Here is a 12,255-nt window from a genome sequence, read left to right on the forward strand (position 1 = left end):
GGATTGTGGGCTTAATCCCCAGTAGGGGAGTGCAGGAGGCAGCCGATCAATGATTCATTCTCATCATTGATGTTTCTATCTCTCTCTCTTCCTCTCCCTTCCTCTCTGAAATCAATAAAAAATAAATAAATAAGTAAAAAACTCTTCCTCAAATATTATAAAAATAAAAGATTTGGTAATAAAAGATGCCGGGGTCCAACCCCAGCGGGTCCAGGGGTCCCCAAAGGTGTGGACGGAGTCGGCGAAGAAGGAACGGTACAGAGATAGCGTTCAGATGATCATCATAGCCGGGTTCGCTTGTCAGGGTCTCCAGCCAGGTTCTGTACAGGTACTCCAGTCAGGTTCAGTGTCCAGGTTCCAGTCAGGTTCTCCTGCCAATCTCTGTAGTCAGGTTCAGTCCAGGATCCCTTGCCATGTTCTCCCGCTAGGCTCTGTCTCTAGGCTCCGAGGCCAGTCCCTCTCCAGGATCCTCCGGCATGCTCTCTCCAGCGAAGTTCTTCTGTCTCTAGAGAACGTTCTGTGTAGGTTCTGTGCCTAGGCTCTGTCTCTCTTGGTCCTGTCTTCCAAGCCCTGTGTTCTCGATTCTGTGTTCTGAATTCTGTGTCATGAGTTCTGAGTGTTTCTGTCTTGTTACAACTGTATTTATACCAGTTGATTCAATCCTATCAATCTCTATTACAAAGGTTAGGGCGTTTCTTATCTCCATTCCAGGGAGAAAAGATTATGTAGTTTAAGCATGATTGTTCGTAGTTAAAGGGATTAATTACCCGCCTGGCACTTAGTTGAGGGGTTTTATTCCCTCCCTAACTTCAGGGGAAAATCCCTACCTGCGGATTCAACCTTTCTCGGAGAGGTGACCTTGGTTAAAACACAGCGCCAAGAAGGTGAGCAAACATATTAAGAACCGTATGCCATATATGCCAGGTCCCTTGAAACAGCAAGGATGGACCGGCTCCCGGCAAATTCCCCCTTTTTTATTTTTTAAAAGCAAGCATTAAAAAGAAAAACCTGAAACGCTCTCTTGTATCCATTTTAAGAGTAGGATTGGCGCTTTCTGCTATTACCTGAGTCCTGATCTATCACCCCAGGGAGAGCTTGCCAATCCTGCACTTTCCCAGGGTGGAAAGGCTGCAGTGGGGTTAAGGATAAGGCTCCTTGGGCCTACCTTCTCCCATGCCTTTACATTTACCTTTCTGGCACCTTTCCTTCCTCAGAAAAGCATGGACGTATTTCTTGTATAAAATGTTCTGTCTGACTGGGAGTAACCTTAATTCTTCTGCTAACAAGCATATATGTTAAAAGATCAATACGGAGTCTTTTTTCTTTAGACTCAGTATGGCACATCTTCTTAATCTGAAGATCAATACAGAGTCTTCTTTCTTTGGACTCAGTATGGCACATCTTCTCAATCTAAGAATCAATACAGAGTCTTCTTTCTTTGGACTCAGTATGGCACATCTTCTCAATCTAAGTTCTGTACTATCCACCTTCTTACCCTACTTATCCTCTATAGGGGGGTCTGTAGCACCCTGGTGGAGTCCTATCCATCCCGAGTGTGGGGTTCTCAATGGGGGGGGCTTACCTAAGGGAATCCTGTTCCAGGGGTTCCCAAAGGTGTGGACGGATTCGGCGAAGACTATCCACCCTCTTCCTACGGTGGAGTCTGATCCGTCCCGAGTGTGGGGGTTCTCAATGGGGGAGGGGGGCTTACCTAGGGGAATCCTGTTCCAGGGGTTCCCAAAGGTGTGGACGGATTCGGCGAAGACTATCCACCCTCTTCCTACGGTGGAGTCCGATCCGTCCCGAGTGCGGGGCGCTTACCTAGGGGTCCCTGTTCGGGCGCCAGATGCCGGGGTCCAACCCCAGCGGGTCCAGGGGTCCCCAAAGGTGTGGACGGAGTCGGCGAAGAAGGAACGGTACAGAGATAGCGTTCAGATGATCATCATAGCCGGGTTCGCTTGTCAGGGTCTCCAGCCAGGTTCTGTACAGGTACTCCAGTCAGGTTCAGTGTCCAGGTTCCAGTCAGGTTCTCCTGCCAATCTCTGTAGTCAGGTTCAGTCCAGGATCCCTTGCCATGTTCTCCCGCTAGGCTCTGTCTCTAGGCTCCGAGGCCAGTCCCTCTCCAGGATCCTCCGGCATGCTCTCTCCAGCGAAGTTCTTCTGTCTCTAGAGAACGTTCTGTGTAGGCTCTGTGCCTAGGCTCTGTCTCTCTTGGTCCTGTCTTCCAAGCCCTGTGTTCTCGATTCTGTGTTCTGAATTCTGTGTCATGAGTTCTGAGTGTTTCTGTCTTGTTACAACTGTATTTATACCAGTTGATTCAATCCTATCAATCTCTATTACAAAGGTTAGGGCGTTTCTTATCTCCATTCCAGGGAGAAAAGATTATGTAGTTTAAGCATGATTGTTCGTAGTTAAAGGGATTAATTACCCGCCTGGCACTTAGTTGAGGGGTTTTATTCCCTCCCTAACTTCAGGGGAAAATCCCTACCTGCGGATTCAACCTTTCTCGGAGAGGTGACCTTGGTTAAAACACAGCGCCAAGAAGGTGAGCAAACATATTAAGAACCGTATGCCATATATGCCAGGTCCCTTGAAACAGCAAGGATGGACCGGCTCCCGGCAAAAAGAGAAACTTCTGCTTCAAAACCTAGATGCAATCAATGACTACCACATAATTCCCAATATATTTACTATGAATTAAAAACAAAAATACCCAATTTTGGAGCTTGTTGTCAAGATAAACTATAGAAAAAAAATATTGTATCGGAACATAGTGAGAGTGACCTTTCACCCAAAGATAAATTAGTCTAAATAAATAAATTAATTAATTAATTAATAAAAGGAAATTAAATACATAGCTCTATATAAAGTTATTTTCCCATAAGACATCAACTGCTTATTAAACTGTCTGCTCATATCTGAGAGTTTATGAAAACAACTTAACTTACCTATATTGTAGGGTATCAAGGAAAGAAATGAGTATGTATTAAATGCCTTACTACTGAGTATTTTCAAATTTCCCTTCTCATTTAAGCTTCATAACAACCAGGTGTTATATTTATTATAATCTCCATTTTCTAAGATGGGGAAACTAAAGGCCAAAAAGATTAATAAAGTTTGCTTTTTATTTACTGGGTTAGGCAGGATTATATTTAGAACTGTCTGAACCTAACACTTTAAGTACAATAAAATCCCTAATGTGGATGCCATAATTCAATAAAAGAATCAATTGAAATCTAACACTAGATATCTATTTTAATAAAACAAACTAATAATGTAAAGAATACTGTTCACAAAATGCTGGAACTCAATAAAAAAAAGAAGTTTCTATTTTTTTGAAAACTATTCTAAGGAAATAATCTGGAATACAGAAAGAGCTTTATACTTAAAAATATTTATAAACACCAAAAAAAGGGGGGAAAAGTTATATAAACATTGTCATATACTTCATATTTTACTTTCCAATTTCCTTATACTGAGCATATATTAATTGAAAAACAAGTAAAAAAAAACAGAACAATTCTCAATAACTCATTTATATAAGTAATGGCTATATAATCACTACTTATTTATATTAATACAGATTTTATATGGACATCTGAGGCAATACTTCTTTAGCTTAAGTTTAAGTTACATACTGTATTTGAATACAAGAAATGCCCATGCAGAATAGAATACACACACTCCTAATTCAGATATCTCCCTGGTCCAAACTGGCCTCCCCCTCATTAGTAAACAATGTTTACAAAAGGAAATGAAGTGAACTAAATGAATCAGAGCTGTTTTACAAACTGAAGAAAAATCTTCCTACTATGATTACTTTGTGCCTTTGGGTTTCAATGTCTTTACTTTCTCCTCTGGTTTCTCTTTTTTCAGCTTTTTTATTTCCCTTGGAATGATGTCGTCAAAAGGATTAAACAAAACCTATGAAAAGAAACATTTTGAAAATTAAAAACAATATTTAATTGTATTGACATTAGTGTCTATAATTTTTCCTCACAAAAACATTGTAAGTATAGTGAAACATATACTACATAAAGTGCTTCCACTTACATGGCCTCAATGTATTCTCCCAATAATCCTATGTGCTATTAAGTAAAGGATATCTTATTTTTATTTTACAAAGGGAAAAAATATTCAAGAAAACTTAATATATAGTATGAGAAACAAAATCAGATCTCTCTTGATTTTGACTCCAAATCAAATGTTCTTAAAGATCACCCTCAATGGCTCCTTCAATGAAGGATCACTCTTAAGTTACCAATGAAGTCACTTGATTGGATTAAATAAACCTAATTCCTCTAACTTTCCATTCTGAGTTAAGCTTTTCATTCATTAGATTATCAGCTAAAATTTCATCTTAGAATTCAAAACTTTCAATTTAAAACAAGTCTTAATCAGAAATTGTTCTAGCCCTGATCATGTTATTCAATGGTCAGTGCTGATCCACACACCACTGAAGGGTCTCGGATTCAATTCCCAGTCAAGGGCACATACATGTGTTGCAGGTTCGGCCCCTGGCCCTGTTGGAGCACATGCAGGAGGCAACCAATCAATGTGTCTCTCTCACATTGATGTGTCTCTCTCTTCTCTCTCTCTCCTCTCTTTCCCATCCCCTCTCCCTTCCACTCTTTCTGAAAATCAATGGGAAAAATATCCTCGAGCGAGGGTTAAAGAAAAAAACCTGTACCTGAATTACACAGATAAACTCTGAGTTGTGACTAGATTTAGTATAAAGACTTCATCTGATAGTTTAAAAATAGTAACAATCAGCCCTGCCTGGTGTAGCTCAGTTGGTTGCCAAAAGATTCCCAGTCAGATTGCACATGCCAGGGTTGTGGGTTCAGTTCCCCAGTAGGGGGCGTGCTGGAGGAAGCCAATCAATGTTAGGCTCTCACATCTATTGTTTCTCTCCCCCTCTCCCTGCCTCTCTCTTTAAAAAACAATCAATAAACTATACTTTTTAAAAAAATACTGACAATTTTTCTTATATGACCATTTAAGTCAGTGGTTCTCAACCTTCCTAATGACGAGACCCTTTAATACAGTTCCTCATGTTGTGGTGACCCCCAATTTCATTGTTACAAATTGAACATAATTAAAGCATAGTGATTAATCACAAAAACAATATGTAATTATATATGTGTTTTCCGATGGTCTTAGGTGACCCCTGTGAAAGGGTCCTTCGACCCCCAAAGGGGTCGTGACCCACAGGTTGAGAACCGCTGATTTAAATGCTATATCTTATACTAATCATACTCCTACCTCACAACTTTTTATTCTGTGTGGATTAAGTGGTCTTTCTTCATTATCAGTGTCTACTTCTGCCAGTCGCAGCATGTTATATATTGTATCCCCTGTAATCTATTAAATAAAAACAAAAATTTAATTGCAAATTATTACATTCATTCTTTGAAATAAGGGAACACTTTTGAAAATATATTTTAAGTAATTAAAAGGGAATTTCATATAATTATATCAGAGCATATACATTAAATAATGCAAACAAAGCAACTTCATCTTAAGAGGAAAAAGCCTAGATGAAGTCCAACCCCTCAATAAAATTTTTGTGAAATTTCCAATATATACTGGTACTTTTATTAAAAACGAAAATATTGTGCCAAATAACCTCTTACTGAATGACAACTTTTCATTCAAACATCAGAAACAAATGTAGACTTTATAATAGAGTAAAACAAGAAAATAATAATGTGGTAATTGCTTTGCAGATATTTCATTTAATCCTCACAAATATCCTAAAAGTAGTTATTAACATTATCTTCATTCTCCAGATAAGAAAACTGAGGTTCAAAGAAGTTATAGAGCCCACAGTGATGGCCTTTCAGAATTCTAACCATTGTTAGTTATATAATGTGTAGATTATATAACATCAACTGTAAACAATGGTGCAGAATGGCAACCTAAATCTCATTTTATTAAACACTTATTTTTTTAAATAGTAGAAAGTAAAATCTATGAACATCAGCAACCTGTGTCAGAGTGGCTCAACTGTGCCAATGCATACTTCTTAACCCACGTTGTTAAGTATTAAGCAACAATATTGTATTGCATGTTTTTAGCGGGACTCCTTTCATTCAACATTTATCAAGTTTTAAAATAATACCAATTTTATATTTGTGCTAAGTTTGTTTTTTCCCTTTCATCCTCCCAACATCCAGTTTTGACTAGGATATGGAGAAACCATTCTTACCGAACCAGTAGAGGGAGCTAATACACTAGTGATGTCTAACATGCCCAAGACAAAACATACAGAGATGTAGTATTTATGAGAAGGGAGAAGAGTAAGAAAAGAAAACCTTCAGAAACCTTTTTAAGGAAAACTGTTAAAAATTCTATGGAAATGACATTCCCTGATATGATGTTGATTGTGTGCAGGATTAAATAATTATTACTGAAAGTAATATTTCAGGTAAACAATTTTAATGTTACTATAACTTCCACTTTAAACTTAAGGGAATTCATCATTAACAAAATAAACATTAAACTGATAAGTTTTATTACCTAGGTGTCTTTCAAAAATCATAAAAAATGGTATTAGCTGAATGGCATAGTAGCTAATATGGTTAGTATGATTTTAGAAAAATAAAGTTTGCAGTCACAACCAATGTCTTATTTGAAACACACACAAAAATTCATAGTTCATTATAACAGGAATATAGTCTGTCATTTTTAAAAATAAATAAATATCCTAGGGAATAATTTAAGAAGGCAGCTCATAGATAAGTTGATCATATGTATCCCAGAAGCCTAATATAATGGACACAAACCTTTCCAAAGATGGTGTGCTTATTGTTAAGTTCATCTGCTCGACCCAGCGTAAAAAAAAACTGGCTGCCATTATCATGAGGACCAGCATTTGCCATGGCAACCAGTCCTCGCCGATTAAAACGCAATCGTGAGTGGAATTCATCCTGAAGCATAAAAAAGAAAAGATTTAGTGAATGACCTCAGTGATAAGGCCCTTCATATTCATTTAACCAACAAGGTTCCATAAAGCTTCTAATAAAAAATGCTCAAGTTGTATTTAACTGTTTTTCAAGTTTAACCATATCTAATATTTACTATTCCTTCAATGCTATTAAACTTGACTTCAGTAGCCTGTATCTTCTGAATATACTCAGCTACAAATTTAGCCTATTTCGTGGAAATCTGCCTACTTACACAGACAAAGGATACTTGAAGGGGAATGGATTTCTAAGAGTCATTCCCGTTTTCCCATCCCTCAAAGTCATCTAAGCTTTTAGAACCTTCTATTTTTTCTCCAAGAAAATTACCTTTGAATCACTGAAGAGTCTTCAACTATTGCTGCCCACCTCCCCCCTCCAACCCATTCTAAGCCAGGAAACAATTGCTTCCTCCTTGTTTTTAAAGAAATCTACTATGATTATGTTATGTGATTTACTGTATTTTTTAGAGTCCTAAATTGAATTTTTTAAAGGGCAGTAGCAAGCTTTTTTAAGGTGGTTTCCTTGCCATGGTCAGGCTACATTACATAACACAAACATTAGTCTCTTAGTTAACAGAATTTCTGTCCAGGTCGCATTCTAGACTCATTTATAATATAGTTGTTATATAATCAATACTTTTCAGAAAAGAGGCTATTTTCCCTTAATGAATAATTTTCAAGAGATTTAAACTCAAAGGATCATAACTCTGCATACTGTATTAAAAATGACCTAACTGAAAAATTTACCAAGACAATTCATTACCTGAACATGATTAGCAAAAATCTCAATTTAGGAATAAACTGCCAAAAAGAGCTATTCTGTTTCACCAAATAATAGAATAAAGGAATGATTCCTACTAGGTGGAGGCTATAAAACCATAAGATACCTCAATTTGGTAAAATATAAATATGTGAGAAACTTTTATAATCATTCCACATTTTCTAAAGATACTATCATCTAGAAATTAAAGCAAACAAAAACAGTTCAAATATTTTTTGCAAGAATCACAGTGACCCAGTTAAATATTAAAGGAAACTCCAGGTACTCTATCCCATTAGTATAAACACAAAGTCTCAAAAACACCCATCTTTTAAGAGCTGTTAAGATTTACTCATTCAAAGAACATGATATTGGTACTATCAGATTAACAAATAACTTAACTTTCAGCTTTTACCTGAACCCACTGTTATTCTTAATGTCTTAAGCATAATATCAACTCTTTTTTCTTTTTAAATCTATGTTGGTAATTAACAAACCACTGACCTATTCTTTATTAATATTCACTCCTTTTGATAACAATTTTATGTTGCTTCTTTCTTCTTTTCCGCTGAGTTCCTGTTATGGCATGCGTTTTGTGCTACAGAGTTCTATCTATTGTATAAAATTTACAATTAAATCTATTATGGACTGAATTGTGCTCCCCCAAATTCCTGTTTTGAAGTTCTCACCCCAAGGTGACTATATCTGACATAGGGCCTGTCAAGAAGATCCTAAGGGTTAAAGGAGGTCATAAGAATGAAGCCCAAATCCAGTAGGGCTGGCGCCCTTATAAGAAGAAGAGACACCAGAGCTAGCGTGCACATGTTTTTTCTCTCTCTTTCTCTCAATCCAGGGAGAGAACCTTCACCAGGAACCCACATCTTGATCTTGGACTTCCTAGCTTCAAGAATTGTAAAAATAAATTGCTGTTGTTTAAGACACCCTGTCAAGGGTACTTTGTTACAGAGGTCCAAGCAGATTGATACAAAGTTCATATAGTATTAAACAAAATGTTTTAAAATGGAATGGCATATGCAATGTTCTAAAAATGTTTTACATCTACAGAGTTGCAGAATCAAACATAGGCAAGTATCAGGAAATATGCTATATCAGGTTTTTCTATTTTTCACTCACCGTTAGCTCCACCTGAATTCAATCTAGCATAATAGTTTGTGATAAGACAACTTAGAAAGAATTCTTGATAGGGTAAGTGCTGTTATTATACCTGTGTAATTCTAATTATATGATAGACACTGGATTTTGTGCACTAATGTGAAATGCATTTTCTTCTTGTGGGGCATAATTATTTTCAATTAAGAAATCCAAGCTGATTTCCAAATAAGTAATAATAATAAATTAGGTCTCACCTTGAATGGGGCTCCATAGATAGACTCTCCACCAGTTCCTGTGCCAGTAGGATCTCCTCCTTGGACTATAAAACCAGGTACAACTCTATGAAAAATGGTCTTGTCATAATATGCTGAAAGAAAGAAAAAATAATTTATCAAAGTCTAAAACAAAGTGTATCTGTAGTTACCAGAATTACTACAACTAGAATCATAAGGTTCCCCTCCCCTGAATGTTAAGTAGGTTCCTAAACCAAAACCTTTTCTTCCCTACTTATTATAAAATATCTTCTCAAAACAGCACAATTTCCACAGAAATCATGGTGGTGGTGTTCTTTTTTTAAATTATTTTAAGAATTCTCTCAGCCTAACCGGTTTGGCTCAGTGGATAGAGCATCGGCCTGCGGACTCAAGGGTCCCGGGTTTGATTCCGGTCAAGGACATGTGCCTTGGTTGCAGGCACATCCCCAGTGGGAGGTGTGCAGGAGGAAGCTGGTCAGTGTTTCTCTCTCATGGATGTTTCTAACTCTCTATCCCCCGATCATATATGATCTCCTAATAGTTACTATTTAGAACTTAGAATCATTCTGGAAACTTACTTCACAGAGGAGAAAGAATATGGCAGAATCATGATAGCTAAATGAGGGTAAAGCATAAGCAAAGAATTTGGTGGGGGGTGAAAGGGAAAGAATTAGGGCTTGACTGAATCATAGAATTTATATTAATAAGTAGCAACAAGGGCCAATATGCATAAGAAAAAATTCTCAACATCTTTACTCATTAGGGAAATGCATAGCAAAACTACAATGAAATACTACTTTATACCCATTGGAATGGCTATCAATAAAAAAAGGGAAAACAAGTGTTAGTGAAGAGACAGAGAAACTGGAACTCTCTTACATTGCAAGTTGGGTTGTAAAATGGTATAGTTACTATGTAAGAATTAAACTGACATAATTACACAGATGTAATTACTGACATATATAATAGGTACTTTGTGTACTTTAAGGGTCAAAACGTGACTATGGTCTATCATCCTATCTAATAAAGAGGGAATATGCTAATTGACCCTCACACCATTGCAAAGATGGCGGCGCCCACAGCCAATAAGGAGGGAATATGCTAATTGACTGCCACGCCCTCAAAGATGGTGGCACCCACAGCCACAAGATGGCTGGCAGGGGAAGGCAGTTGTGGGTGATCAGGCCAGCAGGGGAGGGCAGTTAGGGGAGACCAGGCCTGCAGGGGAGGGCAGTTAGGGGCAACCAGGCCGGCAGGGGAGGGTAGTTAGGGGTGACTGGGCCAGCAGGGGAGGGCAGTTGGAGGCGACTGGGCCAGGAAGGGAGCAGTTAGGTGTTGATCAGGCTGGCAGGCAGAAGCAGTTAGGGACAATCAAGCAGGCAGGCAGGTGAGCGGTTGGGAGCCAGCAGTCCCAGATTGTGAGAGAAATGTCCGACTGCCGGTTTAGGCTCGATCGGATCAAGCCTAAACCGGCAGTCAGACATCCCTCGAGGGGTCCCAGATTGAAATTGAAGAGGGTGCAGGCTGGGCTGAGGGACAACCTCCCCCCCCCCCCCCAACACCAAGTGCACAAATTTCATGCATCGGGCCTCTAGTAATTCATAAAGTACTATGATATAGTGGCTGGCTTGCTGGCTTACATTTATAAGTTACAGATGGATATAAAATCCGTATTTCAAAATATGTATTCTGTACTCTAACAACTTTATCCAGTACATAGGATGGATTGGAAGAAGTTGAAAGGAAGACCACTAATTTTTTTCAATCACTTCTCCCAGTGAAGAGCTGTTGGGCTATATTCACAAGAGCTCCCCAGTGTAGACAAGTTCTCCCGAGTTATAAATGGAAACTGTAAAAACCAAAAGGGGTAAAAGTATCTCTCCTGTATCCCTAAGTAACCATTTACTTGGATTAACACTGTATGCAGAAGTCAGGAATTCTTGAGTTTTGCTTCCTATTCACTGTGCAACCTTAAATTCAATTTTTTTAATATTTTTATTCAAATATAATTGACATATAATATATTAGTTTCAAGTATACAACATAATAATTGGAAACTTATTCAACACTAGAGGCCCGGTGCACAAAAATTTGTGCACTTGGGGGGGAGGGGGGGTCCCTCAGCCTGGCCTGTGCCCTCTAGCAGTCTGGGACCCCTCAGGAGATAATGACCTGCTGGCTTAGGCCTGCTCCCGGGTGGCAGAGGGCAGGCCCAATCCCTAGGTGCAGCCCCTGGTCGGGCTCAGAGCAGGGCCGATTGGGGAGTTGGGGCACCGCCCCCTGTCACACTCAAGGCAGGGTCGATGGGGAGGTTGTGGAGCAACCCCCTGTCACGCACAGGGCAGGGCCAATCTGGGGGTTGGGGTGCTGCCCCCTGTCACACACAGAGCAGGGCCCATCAGGGGGGTTGGGGCTCCGTACCCTGTCACGCACAGAGCGGGGCCCATCAGGGGGTTGAGGAGCTCTCCCCTGTCACACACAGAGCAGGGCAGATCAGGGGGTTGGGGCGCCGCCACTCTCACACTCAGGGCAGGGCTGATGGGGAGGTTATGGCTCTACCCCGTCACACACAGAGCAGGGCCGGGGGGGGGGGGGGGGTTGGGACGCCGCACCCTGTCACACACAGGGCAGGGCCCGTGGGGGGGGGGAGCTCCCCCCTATCAGGCACAGAGCAGGGTGGATAGGGAGGTTGTGGCCCCGCCCCCTGTCACACACAGAGCCGCAGGGCGATCAGGGGGTTTGGGCTCTGCCCCCTGTCACGCTGATCCCGGTGCCGGGAGGCATATTACCCTTTTACTATATAGGATAGAGGCCTGGTGCATGGGTGGGGCCGGCTGGTTTGCCCTGAAGGGTGTCCTGGATCAGGGCGGGGGTCCACACTGGGGTGCCTGGACAGTCTGGGTGAGGGGCTGAGGGCTGTTTTCAGGCTGGGAGTGACTGAAGCTCCCAACTGCTCCTTTTTTTCTTTTTTCTTTTTTTAATTCTGGGCCAGCTTTAGCTTGAGGCTTGGCTCCAGCTCTTAGGCCTCCTCTGCTGAAAGTAGGTTTCTGGCCTTTGCATACAATGTTGCCATCCTGCTGGCTGAAGCCCGGTGGTATTTGTTACAGAGTTTCTTAAACTGCAGGCTCAGAGGCCTGGAGCCGCAGGCGGCAACGTTGGTT

The 12,255-nt window shown here is 40.2% G+C and overlaps 1 protein-coding gene across 1 annotated transcript in view; it reads right to left on the reverse strand.

The window, feature by feature from the left end:
* Positions 1 to 12,255, reverse strand: part of CWC27 (CWC27 spliceosome associated cyclophilin) — a 180,913-nt gene that overhangs the window by 156,962 nt on the left and 11,696 nt on the right. The window contains exons 3-6 of the mRNA XM_059694531.1: positions 9,095 to 9,207; positions 6,789 to 6,932; positions 5,266 to 5,364; positions 3,821 to 3,924 (exon numbers count right to left, since the gene is read on the reverse strand). Of these exons, the coding sequence (XP_059550514.1) occupies positions 3,821 to 3,924; positions 5,266 to 5,364; positions 6,789 to 6,932; positions 9,095 to 9,207 (460 nt within the window). The remainder of the gene's footprint in view (positions 1 to 3,820; positions 3,925 to 5,265; positions 5,365 to 6,788; positions 6,933 to 9,094; positions 9,208 to 12,255) is intronic.

The sequence above is a fragment of the Myotis daubentonii genome, chromosome 4 (assembly GCF_963259705.1).
Source record: "Myotis daubentonii chromosome 4, mMyoDau2.1, whole genome shotgun sequence".
Taxonomy (NCBI): Eukaryota; Metazoa; Chordata; class Mammalia; order Chiroptera; family Vespertilionidae; genus Myotis; species Myotis daubentonii.